The following is an 18,509-nucleotide window of genomic DNA, read 5'->3' as shown; positions in this document are numbered from 1 at the left end:
GAGCCAGGAGTGCCCCTCGTGAGCACTTCTCCCACCTTGTGCTACAGCAAGTGCATTTCCTTGAAATAACACATCCCTGAGGTGTATTCTGTCCTTTCCTATGAATCTTTTCTCTTTTCATTCCACTTGAAAAATCTTCCCCAGCTCTACCTTCCTGAGCCACCCTGGCATTTTTAGACAGGTTTGATATGGGAATATGGGATTGAGTCAGGGAACCTCTATGAGTGATGAGCACAGTTGTTGCTGAATTCAGCAGTAAGGCAGCTTTCCTAATAAGCAGCATTCTTCTTGCTCCCACAAAATCATTTGTGGAATGTTGCTTTAGAACCAGAAGCTGACAAGGGCAGTGGTGCTGTTACACTTTTTCTGTTTGAAACCAAATGAGGATGAAAAATTGGCTGAACTCCAGAGGCTCACTCTTACCTTTTTTATTAATGCTTATATATGAGGTTTAGGGAGGTGGAGTTGGGAATGGCAATGGTTTGTGGTCTATTTGTGGCACACTTTTTGGTAGTTTGGGGCTTAGAAGCCACCCCATTTGTAGACTTCCCAAAAGGCACAGTGTGCTTCAGCTGTCTGTTTAAACTACTGCCTTTCTAGTACTCCATTTACACATGTCCTTCATAAAAGAACAGGAAGGGATAGAGGTACAGAATTTCTCATCAAGTAAGTACCAGAGGAATAAATTTTAAAAAGCAAGAATGACAAACCTGACCTGAGAAGCAGTAACTCCTGTGAATGATCCCCTTACTCTGTTCTTACTGGAATAAAATTACTCATTGTCATCGAGGATAAACTTATGCTGACTGGGAAGAGGGGCAGATGCTTTAGATTTATTTTGCTGAAAGGAGCTGCTGAGTGGGAGAACCTAAGTCTTTGTTTGACAAAACATTTGGATTTGTAGCTTCTAATTAATAAATATAGTAAAATAAAAAAAAAACCCAAACACAACAATCATTAGGAATGTAAATATTTGGAATCTGTGTCAATATCGGTTTCTTATATCAACATAGTTTACTCAGGCCTTCTTTGCAGCCAGGGAGTGAAGTCTGACATGCAGTTCAGTGCTGAGAGCTGGGATGGGGCACTTCACTGTTAAAGATGTTTCTGTGCTTCTCGTCAGAAAGCATCACGTCCAGTGCTGTGGTCAAAGATGGTACCTTTCTGACTGTAACCAACTGCTGTGTGCCACACAATGCTGTTCCTAAATTACTGATGTACAGACACCAGAGAAGCATTTTGAGTGTCTTCTGGCAGAAACTCTTGTCCCCGTGCAGTGTTTATCTTCTGTGCAGTGACTTTTATCTCAGTAGGGATGAAGCAATCTGTATTTGTGCATCACAGCTCCTGAGAGGCAGGTGGTACGTGCACATCCTCCCTCTTCTACTGTGGCACCTGAAATGGGGCTGCTGCTCCATAGGGCTGACATTAGATGGAAGCTTAAACTCTTTTTTTTTTTATTTATTATTGTCATGGCTGCTCAGCAAAGTTGTCTGGGCAATTCAGAGACTGAAAGCTATGACAGGTTAATGGTCTTCCAGTTGATTGATCACTAAGGTGAAATAGCCTTTCCCAGCAGGGAATCCTATGCCAGCAGCATGTAGCAGTAATGTTGAGGTGATCGTGGAAGGAGCAGGGAGGGGAGGAGTGTGGAGGCAGTGGCTCAGGCACAGGGAACTGGGAGCCAGAGGGACAATACTGGTGGGACCCTTTTCTCTACAGGTGAACTGCTGACCCTGTTCAGCTGGAATGTGGGATTGGTGGTGCCCACCTTGCTGTGTTGTGATACCAAAAGTATCATTTGCAAAGTGTTTTTGTAGGGTCCTTTAAGGCAGATGTGCAGTTTTCTGTGCTGCTCTGTTCTTCTTCAAGTGTGCTTTTCTTACCCAGAGAATTGGAGTGAATTTAAAATATCAGAGCAGGTTTTAGTCTTTCTTGTCCAAGCAGCTTTGTTCTCATTTAGGTCATAAATGAACATCTGTTTCTTTATCTCTGCCCTTAATGGCATATTGTCCACATCTGAAAGCAGCTGCACAATATACCACAATTGTTTGACTTTGCTGAGCAGGCATCCTGGACCTGATGTTAGATCACAGCTGACTCTAATTTGGCACGATCCCAGCTGCTTTACAGGGCCAAATTCTTCATTTTCTTAAGATCTAAGCATTTTCAGCTCTGTGATTTTGCAAGAAGAGGAGCAAGTGGGAGGTGAGGAATATGGTGTCATCAGATAACCTGTGACCCAAGGTGTTCTGTTCATGGACATGATTGTGCTTTTTTGAAAAAAAACGGGACGGGGAAAAAAAAGGAATTAAATGGTGACATTGCATTGAGTATTTGTTCTTGCCTGTACCTGGCAAAGCACTGATTGCCTGCTGATTTTCTTTAGCATACTCTCATACCCACACAGTAATAAAATGAAGATTAGGAGCTTAAAATTGTATTGGTTCATATTTCTCTCTTGAAGGTGGGAAGAAGAGCGCTACCCTGAAGGCATTAAATGGAAGTTCCTAGAGCACAAAGGTCCTGTATTTGCTCCACCATATGAACCTCTGCCTGAAAATGTCAAGTTTTATTATGATGGTGAGTTAATCTGTGTTTCCACTTGCTAGGAAGAGAAATAAACATCTCAGGGTATCGTGGCGTTCTTCCGGGGACTGGAGTGCTGAGGAGGTGGTTTTGTTTTAGTGGTTTGCTTAAAAGCAGCTCCTCAGCAGCAAAGTACAGGAACAGTCTGTGGAAGTAAAGTGAGCCTGCTGCATTCTGCTCACTGAGGTGACACGGGGATGAACTTGTTCTCACACCCTTGTGGTGGTGAATCTCTCAGGTTACTCACCAGAGTGAGTGTCTGATGCCTCAGAGCAGCAGTGTCTGACCAGTGGAGTATGTAATTGTAGCTGCCTCATCACTGGTCACCTTTAGGCTTGCTCTGTTTTCTTTAACCTTAAGAATTGCAGCTTCCATCATCTGTGATGAAATTCATGATCGTTTGGTGGCATGAGCGGAATAAAAGACAATTGAATTTTGATACAGATGATTAGGATCTTGTAGGAGTGAATGGGATGCCCCTGGCCTCAAGGACACAGCCCTCTGGTGTAAGTCATGGTCCCACTCCCTGACCACTGTGTGTGGTAGAACTAATTGATGTGGGATTCTGATATCCTGGGCTGACTGGTTGTTAGAGGCTCATGTGGAAGGGATTATATGATGTGATGCCTGCTGGAGCCTGGACTTGATGACCTGTGTGTTTCCTTTTAGTCCTGTGATCATGTTAAATGAAGGATCAAATTAACCCAGGATTGAATTAAGTGGGAGGTATTTAAAAGGATGAAAATGTAATTTTTGGTGAAGGGGACATCTGCACATGGAACTCTTCCAGGAGCAACGTGCTGTTTTCATGTGAGGTGACACAGTGTTTTTAAATACAGAGGAATAGGTGACATCATTGTAGGGAGATAAACATACTGCAGCCTATTAAAGACCAGCTCCAAGCAAGTAGCACAGCGATCAAGGAAGTCTGCACACTTCTTTCTTGGGGTTTGATAAGAACTTAACAAGAAGATGGAAATTGTTCTGCTCTGTTGAAAAATGCATGATCTCTCCTGCTGTCTAGAGAAGGGGAGGGGCAGATTGCACTGTAGCTCTCCCTTGGTGCAGGCAGCAATAAGCTCCTCATCTCTCCAGCCATCTATTTCATGGAACCTCTGCAGGGATTTTTGGAACCTCTGCCTCTTGTCATCGCAGAAATTCATCAATAAGCTCAACAGTCATGGGGTGGGCAGGGGATGTCTGGCAAATAAAGACATCACATAAGTCTTCCTTGAGAAACTAGGCAAGAAATCAGAAGTTAGATTTACAGAGCAGCTGCTGAGAGCTGCTGTCTGTGCTCACAAGGCATTGTCTAATTTCAGGATGATCCCAGGATGATTTATAGAGCCCAATAATGAGGCTGTGGCTGTGGGCTCACACTGGAGGAATCTGTCCCTGGCCTGGGAGGCACTGCCTGGTTTTGTCTCTCAGAAGGACTGCTGGGGCTGTTGTTAGTGCCTGTGATAAGGGGAAGGAGCTTGAAATGCTAAAGCCATCTTTTTTTAGTGCTGTGAGTTAACAAGCTCGTAGCCCAGAGGTGGCTCAAACTTGCATTATTTTTCTGTAGATGGGGCAAGGCAAGAGTGTAGGTGGTGGCAGTTGCTTTTCAGTCATGGCCATGTGGTTTCTCCTGCTCGTTATGACCCCTGATTGCTCTCTGGTTTGCAGTTTTTTAAATATTCATGCCTCTGGAATAAATCCCTTTTTCCTTCAAATGTCCAGCTGTGTTACTGAGAGTCTTTTCAAACCTTTGTAAAAAGGAGGCATTGAGTCCAGTGAAATATATTCTGAAGTGATTAGATAAAGGTGACTGAGCCTTCAGCTATTTGGGAAAAATACCATTCATTTTAGCCCCATAACATGTTACTAACTCGATAGCCTCTTTCAAGCTAAAATTTCAGCCTGGAAAAACAGCTTCCCTTGCTGTCTGTCCCTTCCCCCATTTCCTGTTATAAGCAAACAAATGTGGTATTTTAGGTTACAGCTTAAAAATTGGCAGAGTTACTGTTGGTTTAATTTAATTGTGGAATATTCTCAGATCATTGGGAGGACCTTTTGCTAAGTCCTGTTTTACGAGGGTTTATAGATCTTAAGGCTTTCTAGCTGACTCTCATGCTTTAATTTTGGAGATGATACAACTCTTGAAAATATGTAGTAAATCAAAAGCATGGTGTTTTTTTTCCAGGAGCATAGACTGAACATTTTCTTGTGCTCACTTTTATGCAGTAAAACGGTTGTTAAAAAATCCCCAGGTATTGACTGCCTGCCAGCCCAGTGGAACTTTGAATATTTCTTGCAACTAACTGGAGATGTGAGCTGCATGCAAAACCCTTCACAGGGATCCCTGACACCCCATGTTTCATCAGGAATGAAATCTGGACAAAAAGATGCTCAGTGGGAACGTTGGATGTCGGAGCCGCAGCCTGGATGTTGCAGCAGCCTCTTTTCCCCTGTGTTTTGCTCTTCCCTTGCAGCAGTTTCATTTTGTGCTGCAGTCGTGCAGAGGAGCTGGAATGTGACCCCTCCATTCCCCGACAGCTCAGGCTTTCTTAAAAATGACTGGCTCTTTGAGCCTGATGTGGAGGTGCAGGAGTGCATTCCCACAGCTGAGGGAACAGTTAGCAGCATCCTGACACGTTTCCCTGCCATGAAGGACAGTTCAATATTTGGCATTGCTTTCCAGCCTGTTTGTAGGGTATCTATAGGAAGGGCTCTTCCTGCCTAGAAATAGCTGAAGGCTGGAAGGGGTGTTCCAAGGCAGAAACTCTGTGGGTTGAAGTGGAGTGTCTGAGTGCTGGAATAGGAGATTTAATAAAATCCCTTGCCTGTTGGACTTCAGACAGCAGCGTCTCCCCAGGAGTGTACCCAGCACAGAGGTGGCTCAGTGGAGGGTTTCCTGCAGCAAGGCCTTTTCCCCTTCCTACCCTCCACCTCAGACCTGTCTCACATCAGACTGCTGTTGCTTTTTTTAATGTTTAGATTCCAGAGGAAACTTTTTTCAAAATGTTTGTGATGAAAGTCAAGCAGTTGTGCTCTTCTGTTTCCTTCATCCATTCAATTTGCTGTATTATGTAACATTTTTAAGAAAAACTTCTCTGTGGTAAAAATATAATCCTTTAAGTTAGTTACTGTGGCCTCTTTCTGGCTTTGATTCCTGTTTACCATTTTCTTTAAAAAGAAAACCTTTCTTTGTAGGTAAAGTCATGAAGCTGAGTACCAAAGCAGAAGAAGTTGCCACATTCTTTGCAAAAATGCTTGATCATGAGTACACTACAAAGGAGATCTTCAGGAAAAACTTTTTCAAGGACTGGAGGAAGGTATGCATGTTCCTGGCTGCAGTGGCTGTGGGCATGGCCAAGTCTCCTCAGCACTGGGCAGTGAAAAGGGGCTGCTGTTCCATGCTCATGAAAGTTGTCTTGAGGCAACTAAAAGCTGCTTCAGATCTTAGCTGTGAAGTCCTGTAGTTTATCCTGTAGTTTCACCTATCATAAATACCTTCCTAAACCAACAAAGTCAGCTTCTCCCAACCAAATATGTCTGTGGTAGCATGATGGGGGGTAGCTGATCTGACTGTTATGTGCCCTGTGGAAGAGCCAGCTTAATATTAGAAGGAAACACCTTCCAAAGACCTAAAACTCAGGACTTCAGCTCAGTCATCTGCCATAAGAGCAAACCTGTGGATCAGGTTGATGCCATTTTCCTGACTGGGTTTCTGGATTTTTCTCCCTCAGCAGTCCCAGCCTGCTGGATGTAAGAGAGATTTGGAAAGTGGTCCAGCATTGCCCAGCACTTCCGGAGGCTCCATAGGCTCTGCTTCTTGCCCTTTCCTCTTTGACCTCAGCTGGAGTGAGCCTGTGCAAGAATTTGGGGGTTCTCGGGGGGTTACTGTGAGAACTTGTCTGTTGGTCCTGTTTGAGCTGCCTGGGGCAGGGTGAGCTGTGCAGAACTCACTGTGTATGAAAACTTATAGCACTGCTTTCTTTCTGCAAGGAAATGACCTCTGAAGAGAAGAGCACTATCACCAGCCTCAGCAAGTGTGATTTCACCCACATGAGCCAGTATTTCAAAGCTCAGACAGAAGCTAGGAAACAGATGTCCAAGGAGGAGAAACAGGTACCAGAGGGAATTCTAGGAGACTTCGTGATCCTTAGCTGGCTTGTAAACATCTTGGTGTAATCATTCCTCTGCCTGCCTTGCTTTCATACGTCAGTGTTCTCACTTGCTTTCAGGTTATTACTTTTGTGTTAACTGTAGGAGTCTGTGCTGTGCACCTCAGATGGAGCAGAGCACTGTGTTTACAGCTGAATCCTCATCCTGACTTGAAATGATATACTGATAGGGCTGATCCTGCTTAGGTAAATAAAGTTAAGTAAGTAACTGCTTAAGTAAAGTTAAGTAACTGCTTAAGTAAATAATGAGAAGCAGAGCTGCTGCCTCCGTGGGTTCATTGGTCCCTGGACAATAATGAGCAGTGGATACTCAGTTAAGGATAGATAAGGATGGTGGAAGAAATGCAGTAATGCCAGTAGTGAATAAAATGAGAGAAGAAATCTTAAACATCAGTTAACGCTGGGAGTTTTTAACAAAAAATGAACTTTATTATCCAGTAGCATGGCTATAGTGGCTTGTAGGGAGAGAATATTATCTTTTGTGACACTCTAGTAATTTTCCTTTGAATGAGAGCCCTGGTAGCTTGGAATTACGGCCTTTGGGATTGGAGGAGTCCCACCAGAATAGAGAGCCCATGTCTTACTGCTTTTTGCATTTGATAAATGTGGGTTAGCCCTCTTACAATGAAGCAGAAGTGGCTTTTTCTGTTGGTTTCTGAGCTGGCGCAGCAGTGCTGTCTATGGGTCAGATGTTTTATTTTGGGCTGTAATGTTTTTATTTTTCCTTCTGTATAATTAGAGTTCAGGCACAGAAGTATGCAGTGAAATCTCAGCACATTCTTTCTTAGGAGACTGTGTTCTGCTCATGAGACCATTTGCTGACACAGGCTTGACATGCAGCAGCCTGGAGACATTCCTTTGCCTGCTTTCCAATGCACAGTTCAAACACAGAAGTCTTTTATACACACAGTTTTTATACATAAACAGCAAGATGTGAAGTCTGGTGGATGCCAAATGCTCAATATAGAATATAAAGCAACAGTACTGTGCTGGGGCTGCCCCTGTAGCTGTGCTATGTGGGTAGAGGTACATGCCTCTGTTGTGGCAGAATTCTAGTTGCCTTCACCAGCACTCATCTGTTTCCCTTAAATATGAGTTTTCAGTGAGTTTTCACGTGTTCTTTCTCTTTTTCCATTTGTTTGTATTGCTTGCATTTTATTAATGCTTTTCTGGCCACTCTGCTGCTCTGTGGCCAGTCTGGTACACTTGCCATGATGGGGATCTGGTTTTGGGTTGGGTCTCCACCATTACTGCAGTGCAACTATAGAAATCCTTTAAGTTTTGGCATTTAAAAGTGTGTATGATGCTGTGTGTGCCTTACCTTTGCTTTTGGCTTTTTCCAGAAAATCAAAGAGGAGAACGAGCGGCTACTGAAGGAATATGGTTACTGTGTGATGGACAACCACAAGGAGAGGATTGCCAACTTCAAGATTGAACCCCCAGGTCTCTTCCGAGGTCGTGGGAACCACCCCAAGATGGGCATGTTGAAGAGACGCATCATGCCAGAGGACATCATCATCAACTGCAGCAAGTGAGCACTGGGGGCTTCACACCTCAGCTGTGCTTCCTAGATAGGAGAGCTAATGTTTAAAGCCCTATGTAGGTTGATACTCAAGCAGGCAGAAATAGGGATGCTGCTTATTTGTTCTTATATGGATAAGAAACTGAGTGATACAAGCAAAGGCTGAGCAAGGCAATCATGGGTTTCACGTAGAACTTTGTCAACATATTTTCTTCCTCACGCCCACAACCTACATCTGCTTAAGCTGTCTTTCCTGCTAGTATTTCCAGAAATTAATTTTCTTCTAGATAGGTTGCCCTACTTTGTCTTCCTTGATGTTGGAGGCTAAGCTTTGGTGAGCTTCTCTTCAGTCTCTGGTCCTGGTAAGTGTCCACACAATGAGTGCACAAATCAAAACTGGTCCTAGCAAAGTGGGTCCCACCTCTAGTATAATTCTTCAGCAGGTACATGTTGGTAGCAGTTACATTCCTGATCTTTTGTAGTTTGTTTTGATTCACTTGGTTTCCTGGTGGTGGAAATATGTACTTACATTGCCTCAGTTTCTTTCCCTGCGCTTTCTTTGTGTGATGCTATTCTTTTTCTGTTTTGATGCTGGTGGGAGTCGCTTTAAAAAGTTTTTATTTTCTGTTTTCTAATTCTCTGTAGGGATTCCAAGATCCCTGCCCCTCCACCAGGACACAAATGGAAGGAGGTCCGGCATGATAACAAGGTTACCTGGCTGGTGTCATGGACTGAGAACATCCAAGGCTCTATCAAATACATCATGTTGAACCCTAGCTCGAGAATTAAGGTAAAGATCTAGTTAAAAATAAAAAGCCAAAACAATCTTCTCGGTCATATCTCCAAGAAGCAAATGTAGCTCTGGGTTAGGAGAGAGACTGGAGGTAAAGCTGCCTTGCTGTGTCATCCTACAGTGATGGAAATACATAAGGAAAGCTTCTGTGCTTCTGTTCCTTCTCACAAAGAGAAATACAGTTACTGCCCAACAGAGCAGGTGAAATCTGGAAAATGTCTCTTGCAAAGCATTACTCTGTCATTCCTAGAAGGAATGCTTTAACCAGTGTAAACCTAAAAGGAAGCAATTTATCCAAGAACAGACTTGCTCTGGTGGATATTTTACCTACTTTTGGCCTTAACTTCCCCTGCCTGTTCATGTAGTGAAGTTATAACCATGGGTTGTTAATTGGTTGGTTGTAAAATTAAAAACCTGACCAGGCTCCTGGCTGAGAAGGCTGGTAAGGAGCTCCTGACTGAAGGAAAACAAAACCTGCTGTGAGAGCAAATAACCAGCCCATAACAAATAACAAGTCCGTAAAAGCAAGGATTTCAGCTCTTCTCATCAAGTCTTTTTCAAGAGATTTTTTTCCTGGATTGGAAACAAGGAGTTTGTCCTTCAAGTATGGGGTGGGGGGAGGAGGGGGAAGAATCTCTGTTCCTTGTGAATTCCTGCCCTCTTTTTGCCATGGCTTGAATATATAATAACGATTCTGAACTGTTGATGTTGCTTTTACCTTCTATGGGTGTTTAATTACACAGCTGAAGGAACATAAGTGTCATCTGAATAAAGCAGAGGAAACCATTTATATGTTGAGAGGCAGGGAAGACATATCTTTTGTGTGTCTGCAGTTGCTTCCGTGGAAGCATTTAATATCATGGCAGTCTGAATGACCTACAGCTGTGTGGCAGCACAGTGTGAAGCTGAGCTGCTCAGCAGCACCAGCTCCCTGCTCTGTGCAGTGAGACCGTCTGCACACACGGGCTTGCAGAGCCTGGAGGTGCAGACTGGGACTGCTGCTTTGCCTGCTCTCCCGAGCTGACTCTGCTCCAACGCTCCCTGCAGGGTGAGAAGGACTGGCAGAAGTACGAGACAGCCCGGAGGTTGAAGAAGTGTGTAGATAAAATCCGAAATCAGTACCGAGAAGACTGGAAATCCAAAGAGATGAAAGTGCGGCAGCGGGCGGTGGCACTGTACTTCATTGACAAGGTGAGGCTGTTCCCCAGCACTGCCCGGCCTTTCCTGTCCTCCTGGGACTACTTGGGAATGCTGTGTGCTTGTCTCCAAGGCAGGATTGAGCCCAGTTACTAAGGTATCCTGAGACTTCCTGGAGGGCAGGCTCCCGTCTCCTTTTCCTTCCCAGTACCTGGAATCCAGAGCAATAACCCATTGTGCTGAACGGGGCTATTTCAGGCAGCATTGTTTAGTTCAGGCCAAATTCACAGCCTGGTTCCAGAATCGCCCAGTTGGATTACTGGGAAGTTTGTGTGGGCCTTTTGTCTCCAGCTGTTTCAGTTTTCTTGCTGGGAATTTCTGCTGGTTTGTCACCTCTTCAGTAGGAGGTTGCAGTTGTGAGGTTTTGTAATTATGCTGAGTTTTTCACCACAACGTAAAGAAAACTGCAGTTGTGTTGATGCATTTAAAGCAACATACAATCGGTTCCCAGAGAGCTGTTCCCTGGTAGCATATGGTGTCTTGACCAACTAAATTAACAGGTTTTGTTCAAAATGGTTTGATGTAAACCAGGGAGCTCTGATGTGAATAATTGTGGTTTTGTGTGAACACTGAAGATTTTTTTTTTCCAAAAATTAGAAATGGGTTTAGCCAGTCCTGTTAAAATACATGTTTTTACACAGCCAAGTGTAGCCTCGAGATAATTTACATAACCTATATGCTATTTGAAGTATATTTAGTGTGCAGTGAATAAGTAGGTTCACAGAAGATGAAGAACTCAACTGTATGATTTGTCTCAAGCAGAGTTCTCATGGAAGTCAATTTGATTTTTAAAAAATACTATACTTTCTGAAATGAATTTCCATTAGTCAGAACTGTCTCGCAGTTTGAATTCCTTAATGAGCAAAAGTTGGTAAAACATCTTGGCTTGAACTCTTTAAGAAAGGAGATTTTCTCCTCTGGACGCTGCTGATTCTAGGCCAGAGTCTGAAAGTTTGCAGCATCTGTGTTCTGGGGATGGTTTGAATTCCTTAACCTCTCTTGTCTTGACATCGATGTAGCTTGCCCTGAGAGCTGGTAATGAAAAAGAAGAAGGAGAGACAGCTGACACCGTGGGCTGCTGCTCTTTGAGAGTAGAACACATCAAGCTGCATCCTGAGCTGGATGGGCAGGAATACGTGGTTGAGTTCGACTTCCTCGGAAAAGACTCCATCCGATACTACAACAAAGTCCCTGTGGAGAAGAGGGTGAGGCACCTCCACAAGCACCTCCACAGCCTCAGCTGCACACAAGTGTGGCCAGCACAGTTTTGATGCCAGTAACAGGTCGCTTTGTCCCTGGTCAGATACCCAGCCAGAAAATAAGTCCGTTAGTGTTACACCTCTTTATTGTGAGGGCTGTGGAAGGTGACACAGCCCAGCAGCTGAGATGTTTGAACATCTTACTGCTCTTCCCTCTGGTCTCAGTGTGAAGAGTTGGCATAACATGACTGTGCCAGCCCTGTTAGAAGAGTTTCTTGGGTCCCATTCTGGTCAGCAGAGTTGGTTTTGTCCCCTGGAGATGGTAGAGTTGTAGGCCCATATAATATAAAATATATATAATATATATACAATATATAATATAATAACAGGTTCTGAAATACCATGTACCAGCACTCAGAGCAGCAGTTTGCCTTGGGCCTCGATGATACACATTTCTCTGTCTCAGTGGTTGGGTTCATGTTGGAGCTGAGCCCTCAGGGAGGTAGGTCTTGATCTCGGGTGCTCCAGAGCCTATGGAGTGGGTGCACTGGTACCTCTGGCCTCTGAATCTGGGTATCTACCAGCCAGGACTTACTTCTTATACCATGTCAGTTCTTTCATCTCTTTGTCATCCACCAGTTTCGTATTTGCTGTGAGCTTGGCCTCATTCCAGAATAAATCCCCATCCAGCAGTGTGAACCTGGAGATAACTATCCAAAAAGACTTTTATTTCTGTGAGTGTAACAGCTCTGCATCTGGCCCACAGCTCTGCAATGAGCACAGTGTATTAGATGCCCCATGTGTAATGCTTGTGGTAATTTTAACAACAGTCAGCAGTAAGTGTTGGGCTCTTGAGGAGCAAAACAACTGAAAAAATCAAACTACAGCTCCTCTAGAAATTAATGTGCTGGAATTCTTACTTCCTTGTTTAAAGAAAAAACAATTTTTTCTATTTAAATTTATTGGTGTTGGCATCTCGTGATGTCTCCTCAATGCTTACAATGGAGAATTGATTATTGTGGAACTAGAAATCTTTGTATATTGGGTGTCTGTAGAAGAACGTGTGTTGTTGAGAAGCTGGGGATTTGGAGCGTGCAGAGCTGGGATTTGTGGTCTCTTTTATAACTGAAGATGCTTTGATTATTCTCCCTACCCCAGCGAGACTTGTTTGGGATGAAACTGTGTGAGACAATGCAGCAATGAGAAGGGTTGGTTTCTGATAGCTGGACTCCATGGGAAATGGCCATGGGGTCTCTTTGGCTGGAGTAAAGATGGAGAGTAAGGAAAAGGCAGTAGCTTTTCTTTCTCTGGGGGTCTCTCTCTCTGTTAGGCAGCTCAACCAGAGCAGAGTCAGGTCTCCTGCAGTTTTGATCTAAAGGAGGAGGATAAGGGCATTGAATCCTCAGGACTCCCGTGCTGGGGAGGAACCTGTGACACAAGCATTGCACTGACAGGTGGGTTTTGCCTGCTGGGAAGTAACATCCAGTATCATCACTGTGCCCTGAAAACAGTTTAGCTGGCTCCCTGGCAGTATTGCTTCCATACATCTTACTGCTGCCCAGCACACTCTGTGTGCCTGAAGTTCCTGGTTTTCTTTTCCTGCAGGTGTTTAAGAATCTTCAGCTGTTCATGGAGAACAAGCAGCCTGAGGACGACCTCTTTGACCGCCTCAATGTAAGCACACAGTTCATGGGGAGGGGGTTGGAGCACCATGAACAGGCTCACTCTGCCCCAGGCAGTAACAGCTGCTCTGTTCCAGCAGTGGTTTCAGTGGAAGTTTTCTTCCAGAGCAGCCTAAAAGCAATGAGAGACTGTCTCAGTCTGGTGTCTCTATTGTCCACTGTGCCCACAGGTTCCCAAAGCAACGGGCCTTGGTCCTGGTGAGCCTGGCTCTGACCTGGGGGGGTTTTTTCAGGGTTCAGAGATGATGAATGTGTGAAGTGACAGATTTTCGGATGCCATCCCCATCTGCACACTTGGCTCTCTGGGAGCACTGTGGTGGTTCAGGCACATTTAGAGTTACTGGAAACCAAGGCTTCCACACCAAAGAAATCTTTTTTGGCCACTTGTGGTACTTGTTACCAATCTAATACTTGTTGGTTCTTTGTTCACTTTTCCTGTGGTTTCAGTAATGTTGTGGCTATTCTGTTGTGGTCAGGTCTGAGCACAGCAGGCTCCAGTCGTGAGCTGTGGGTCCAGAGATTTTACAAAGGCTGTGGTCAATTCTGGTGCTGACTCTCATCTCCTTTCTGCTTCTTTAGACCAGTATCTTAAATAAACACCTTCAAGACCTTATGGAGGGTCTGACAGCCAAGGTATTCCGTACTTACAACGCCTCCATCACACTACAGCAGCAGCTCAAGGAGCTCACTAACCGTAAGTCTTGTCCCTGAAACTGTGAGGGGAACAGATCTTACCCTGCAATACAGACCTGGCTTCCTTGCCTGGGCCACAAGTCATATATCTGTTCACCACTTCCTCATTGCACTTCTCCCAGTGCAGCTGGGACCCAGCTGAGGTCTGACCAAAAATCTGCTACCACATAGTCTTTTGGGGTAGCTGAGCAGCCCATCACTGGGGCAGGGAAGACTTGTGAGCACACCAGGGTGTTCCTGCTAGGTTATGCCTGTCCCTTACCAAATCTGTTTGCTTTCTGTGAAGTGTAAGGGGCTGTAGATGACAGGCAAGGCAGATGCATCTGTAACAGCCCCATGTTTCTTGGCTTCTCATTCACAACCCCTGTAAGCACTGCTGGCTTGCACTTTGCAGCTTTACAAAGTGGGCACATTGGATTATGAAGCCCAGTGGTGTCCTGGGCAGTATGGACCTGCTGTCCCTGCTCTGAGCATGGCCGTGCTTCCCCTCTCTTGAGCTGACAGATGGTGTCAATGGCGATGAATAAAGAACCTGCCAGAAGGAGTTTGGGCCTGGGATGGATGGGGTTGGGCTCCTGGGATGTAATTGGAGCGTGGTGTTGAGCCTGGCCCGTGGCAGGGGAGGGTCGGGTCGGTTCTGCAGGCAGTGGGGCAGGGGCTGGGGCTGCACACCCTGCAGAGCCCCCACATTCACCTCTTTACTGTCCTTGCCAGCGGACGACAACATCCCAGCGAAGATCCTCTCCTATAACCGTGCCAACAGAGCGGTGGCCATCCTGTGCAACCACCAGAGAGCTCCGCCCAAAACCTTCGAGAAGTCCATGATGAACCTGCAGAGCAAGGTACCTCCCCCCTGCCCAGCTCTGGGCTCGGGGCAGGGCTCCAAGTCCTGTGTCTTGGGAGTTAGGATTCCTTTCACTTGGGGTGAAATGGAAGCAGAGCCTGCTTTTCCCTATCAGGATTTGGGTAGTGCTGCATCAGAGATGGGCCTGCTTGGAGAGGAACAGTGAGCTGGAAGGGACTGTGTGAGTTGTCTTTTATTTGTAAAGAACAAGATCAGACCTTTTTTCTGCCCTTCATCCCACAGCTGTGTGTTCTGCTGCCATTGAAACTCCGAAGCAGCAGCTCTAGCTCTGATCTGTGTCCCCTAAAGAACCTGCTGTGGACATCCACCCCTGTTGTGTGAATCTCAGGCCGCTGTCAGTGTGCACATAGTACATTATGCCCCTCTGACTTGACCTCTTCCTTTGCAGATTGTTTCTGGTGAAGGCCATGAGGTCCAAAGGGGTTAGGTCTGTTCCTGGTCTGGCTTTAGAATAACCTTCACAATAAGGAGTTCTGGTTTGGCACTGCAGTGTCCCCTGCTTCCATAACACCTAACCTGGCTGCCTCCCCCCTAGATCCTAGAGCTTGGGGAATGGTTGAACAGGGGCTGCAAAATGCTAAATCTCCCTGAATCCTAAACTTACTGGGGAAGAACTGCCTGAAGCCTTAACACCTTCCAGTGTGTAGGATTTGGGGCTGATTCCTGCTGAGGGAACAGGGATCGTCCTTCTGTGTTTCCATGAGAGGTACTGGCAGGATACAGTGAAGGCAGACAAGCTGCCTGGAGGGGCTGTTGGCCAGGCCAGACCAAGCCAATTCCTTTGCCTGCTTGGTTGTAGCTGTATTAGAAAGCTCCCAGCACCACCTTGTCTTGGGCAGTGAGTGGGGCCCTGTGGGATCTCTCCCCACACTGGGCTGTGCAGCAGTGAAGGGCCAACGGCCTCGCTGTCCTGCAGGGCTGGGTCTGACTCCTGGTGCATTCTGAACACAGTCACAAACTCACTCCCTGGTCACACTGCCCAGGGGTGTCTGCCACAGCTGTCAGCAGCTTGTTCACAGTGCTGCTGTCTGGTTTTGCCTCTCCTAGATTGATGCCAAGAAGGAGCAATTAGCTGATGCCAGGAGGGAACTGAAAAGCGCCAAAGCTGATGCCAAGGTCCGGAGGGATGAGAAATCTAAAAAGTAAGGCTGGTGTTCCTGGGCTTTGCAATGCTCCCAGAAGGGATCCTTCTCCCTGCATTCCATTTTCCTGGCCTGTGATTTGGGAAGGCCATCTTTTCCCCTCTTTCTTCTGTGCATGAAGAAATGGCCACCCAGGGGCTAGTCTGACGCTGCGGGTCCTGCCGTGGTCACTCGTGCCCAGCCCTCCAAGCTGAGCCCCAGCAGAGCTCACCCACCCCAGAGCTGCCCAGTGACCCTGTGCAGTGCTGCTGCCTGGCTGGGGAGCCAGGAGTTACACAGTTAATGCACAGGCACCTCCCCGAGTTCCTCTCTCCCCGTGGGAAGCCCACAGAGCAGACGATGTGCTCGGGCTCCGTGTGGGCTCTGCAGAGCAGCCCCAGGGGTGCTGAGTTATGGGAGCTCTGAAAGCAGGATCACAGCGTGACTGTTCCTGAGGGATAGATGGGCTGCCTTGGGAGTGGGTGTAGCATCAGAACAGTTCAGGCTGTTGCTTCCAACCTTTTAAAACAAAACTGCTGCTTAAGATTCCTGCTCTACCTCTTCGAAAATGTCAGTTCTTAATTGCATGTGCTGAGTGTTTTGTGTCACCATCTGTGCTGACACGGCTGCCCTGTGTGGCTGGTGGCATTGCTTACCTTGAGCAGAGTCCCTTTGGGTTCTCACAGTGCTGGCAGGGCATTAGGAGTTCAATGATTTGTTCTTTCCCACCCCAGGACGGTGGAGAGCAAGAAGAAAGCAGTGCAGAGGATTGAGGAGCAACTGATGAAGCTGGAGGTTCAGGCTACAGACAGGGAGGAGAACAAGCAGATCGCTTTGGGCACCTCCAAACTCAACTATCTGGACCCCAGGATCTCTGTTGCTTGGTAAGCACCTGCCTGGGCTGTGCTGGGGTGATCCCCTCCACCCCTTCACCTCTGTCATGTCCCCCCCCGTGGCAGGGGAGGGCTGTGGCCAAGGGCAGTGTCTCTGGCCTTCCCTTCCATCTCCAGCTCTAACAGCATCTCCTCTCCTGCAGGTGTAAGAAGTGGGGAATTCCTATAGAGAAGATTTATAACAAAACCCAACGAGAGAAATTTGCCTGGGCTATCGACATGGCAGAGGAAGACTATGAGTTTTAACCTGTTTTTATTGAGCTGAATTTTATGGGAAAAGGGAGTAGCCTGGTTTTTAGGGAGATTGATAAACTGTGAGCCTTACTTGTCCTTGGATGCTGGGGAAGGGGGAGGAAAGGGGCAAGTGAGCATCAGATAACACAGCCAACATCTTGCAGAAAGCATAACCTGGAAATATCCTAAAGGAGCTGAGCCAGTTGTCCTATGGACAACTTATTTAAAAATGTTTCAGAGATCCAAATTCTAGCTGTCTGGTTTGTGTGGTTTTTCTCTTGAGGCAGGGCAAGTGGATGGGGGATTTGTCAACCTTCCGCCAGGCAAATTCACCATCACACTGAGAGCGTGGGAATCTTTAGCTACTGTATACAAAATCCAATTATATTGGTGCGTTTTTACAGTTAGGGTTTTGCAATAACTTCTATATTTTAATAGAAAATGGACTCCTTAACCCCTGCCCTTCCCCTCCCCCTCCCGCCCCATTTCAGAATTTAACAAATAAACAAAATTTAAGGAACCCAACGCACCTGTTACAGCTGTCACTATAGTCATGGAAATACCCAGATCTTTTTCAATTTGTCACTTGAAACAGTCGTGGCATTGGAACATGAATTACAAATATCCACCGCATTTGTTCAGAGCAAATTGTGATGGGAAATCGGCCTCCTGACTTGAGTGTTCCTTTTTTTAAATGTGAATTTTTATTTCTTTTAATTATTTTAAAATATTTAAACAGTTTTCTTTCTTTCTTGATCTTAAAGATCGTGTAGATTTGGGGAGTGGGTGGGGGGAGGGGGCCGTGTGATGGGGAGATGTGTGTGGAATTTGAGGACAAGTGAAATTGGAAACAAATGACATTCCCATCACCCTTTGTTCTGAACATGCTCTGTACACTTCCAGAATTATCTACTTTTTAGGTTTGTCAGACTGTTTTACCTTTTTCCCCCCTTTTTTTCTAAGCCCCACTCCCCTCTTTTACTTGAAAGATTTTATTGTGTAAAAAGAAGTTTCACAGGTCAATGAATTTCGAGGGAAATGAGCATTGGTCCAAAAAAGGAAAATAATCAAGATTTTAGGGCTTTTATTTTTTTCTTTTGTAATTGTGTAAAAAAATTTTAAAAAATTTAAAAAGGCAGAATTTTAATGTGAAACCTTTTTTTGCTATAATCATTAGTCTTAGAGGCATTGTTAGCTTAGTGTGTGTGCAAGACCATTTCCTGCAGCCTTTCCTCAACAAGTATCTTCTATTTTTATCATGAATTCCCTTTTAATCAACTGTAGGTTATTTAAAATAAATTCCTACAACTTAACTGAGTGTTGGTGTCTGTGTGTTCTTTCACCTCTGGCCCTGGGCTGTGAGGTCCCCGTGGCTGCTGTGCTGGAGGAGGTGATGGGCTGGAAACCTTGTGCAGCAGAGGATGCTGAGGCCAGGGCAAGGGCCAGGTGTGTTTGGAGTGACCTAGGAGTTGTGTATTCATCAGGGTTTTGTTGAACAGTGTGGGTTTATGATGCCAGGGGTCTGAAAGGCATCACCTGGCCGTGGCTCTGG

General features: G+C 45.6%; 1 protein-coding gene across 1 annotated transcript in view; it reads left to right on the top strand.

The window, feature by feature from the left end:
* Window positions 1-18,275, top strand: part of TOP1 (DNA topoisomerase I) — a 65,550-nt gene extending 47,275 nt beyond the window's left edge. The window contains exons 9-21 of the mRNA XM_027645962.1: window positions 2,468-2,583; window positions 5,785-5,906; window positions 6,580-6,702; window positions 8,102-8,289; window positions 8,926-9,070; window positions 10,121-10,264; window positions 11,290-11,475; window positions 13,075-13,143; window positions 13,731-13,845; window positions 14,559-14,686; window positions 15,757-15,851; window positions 16,565-16,714; window positions 16,867-18,275. Coding sequence (XP_027501763.1) covers window positions 2,468-2,583; window positions 5,785-5,906; window positions 6,580-6,702; window positions 8,102-8,289; window positions 8,926-9,070; window positions 10,121-10,264; window positions 11,290-11,475; window positions 13,075-13,143; window positions 13,731-13,845; window positions 14,559-14,686; window positions 15,757-15,851; window positions 16,565-16,714; window positions 16,867-16,969 — 1,684 coding nt within the window. The 3' untranslated portion in view covers window positions 16,970-18,275. The remainder of the gene's footprint in view (window positions 1-2,467; window positions 2,584-5,784; window positions 5,907-6,579; window positions 6,703-8,101; window positions 8,290-8,925; window positions 9,071-10,120; window positions 10,265-11,289; window positions 11,476-13,074; window positions 13,144-13,730; window positions 13,846-14,558; window positions 14,687-15,756; window positions 15,852-16,564; window positions 16,715-16,866) is intronic.
* The last annotated feature ends 234 nt before the right edge of the window (window positions 18,276-18,509 follow it).

This window comes from Corapipo altera, unplaced genomic scaffold, assembly GCF_003945725.1.
Source record: "Corapipo altera isolate COAL_440 unplaced genomic scaffold, ASM394572v1 64, whole genome shotgun sequence".
NCBI lineage: Eukaryota > Metazoa > Chordata > Aves > Passeriformes > Pipridae > Corapipo > Corapipo altera.
This window is presented reverse-complemented; position numbering and strand designations above follow the sequence as displayed.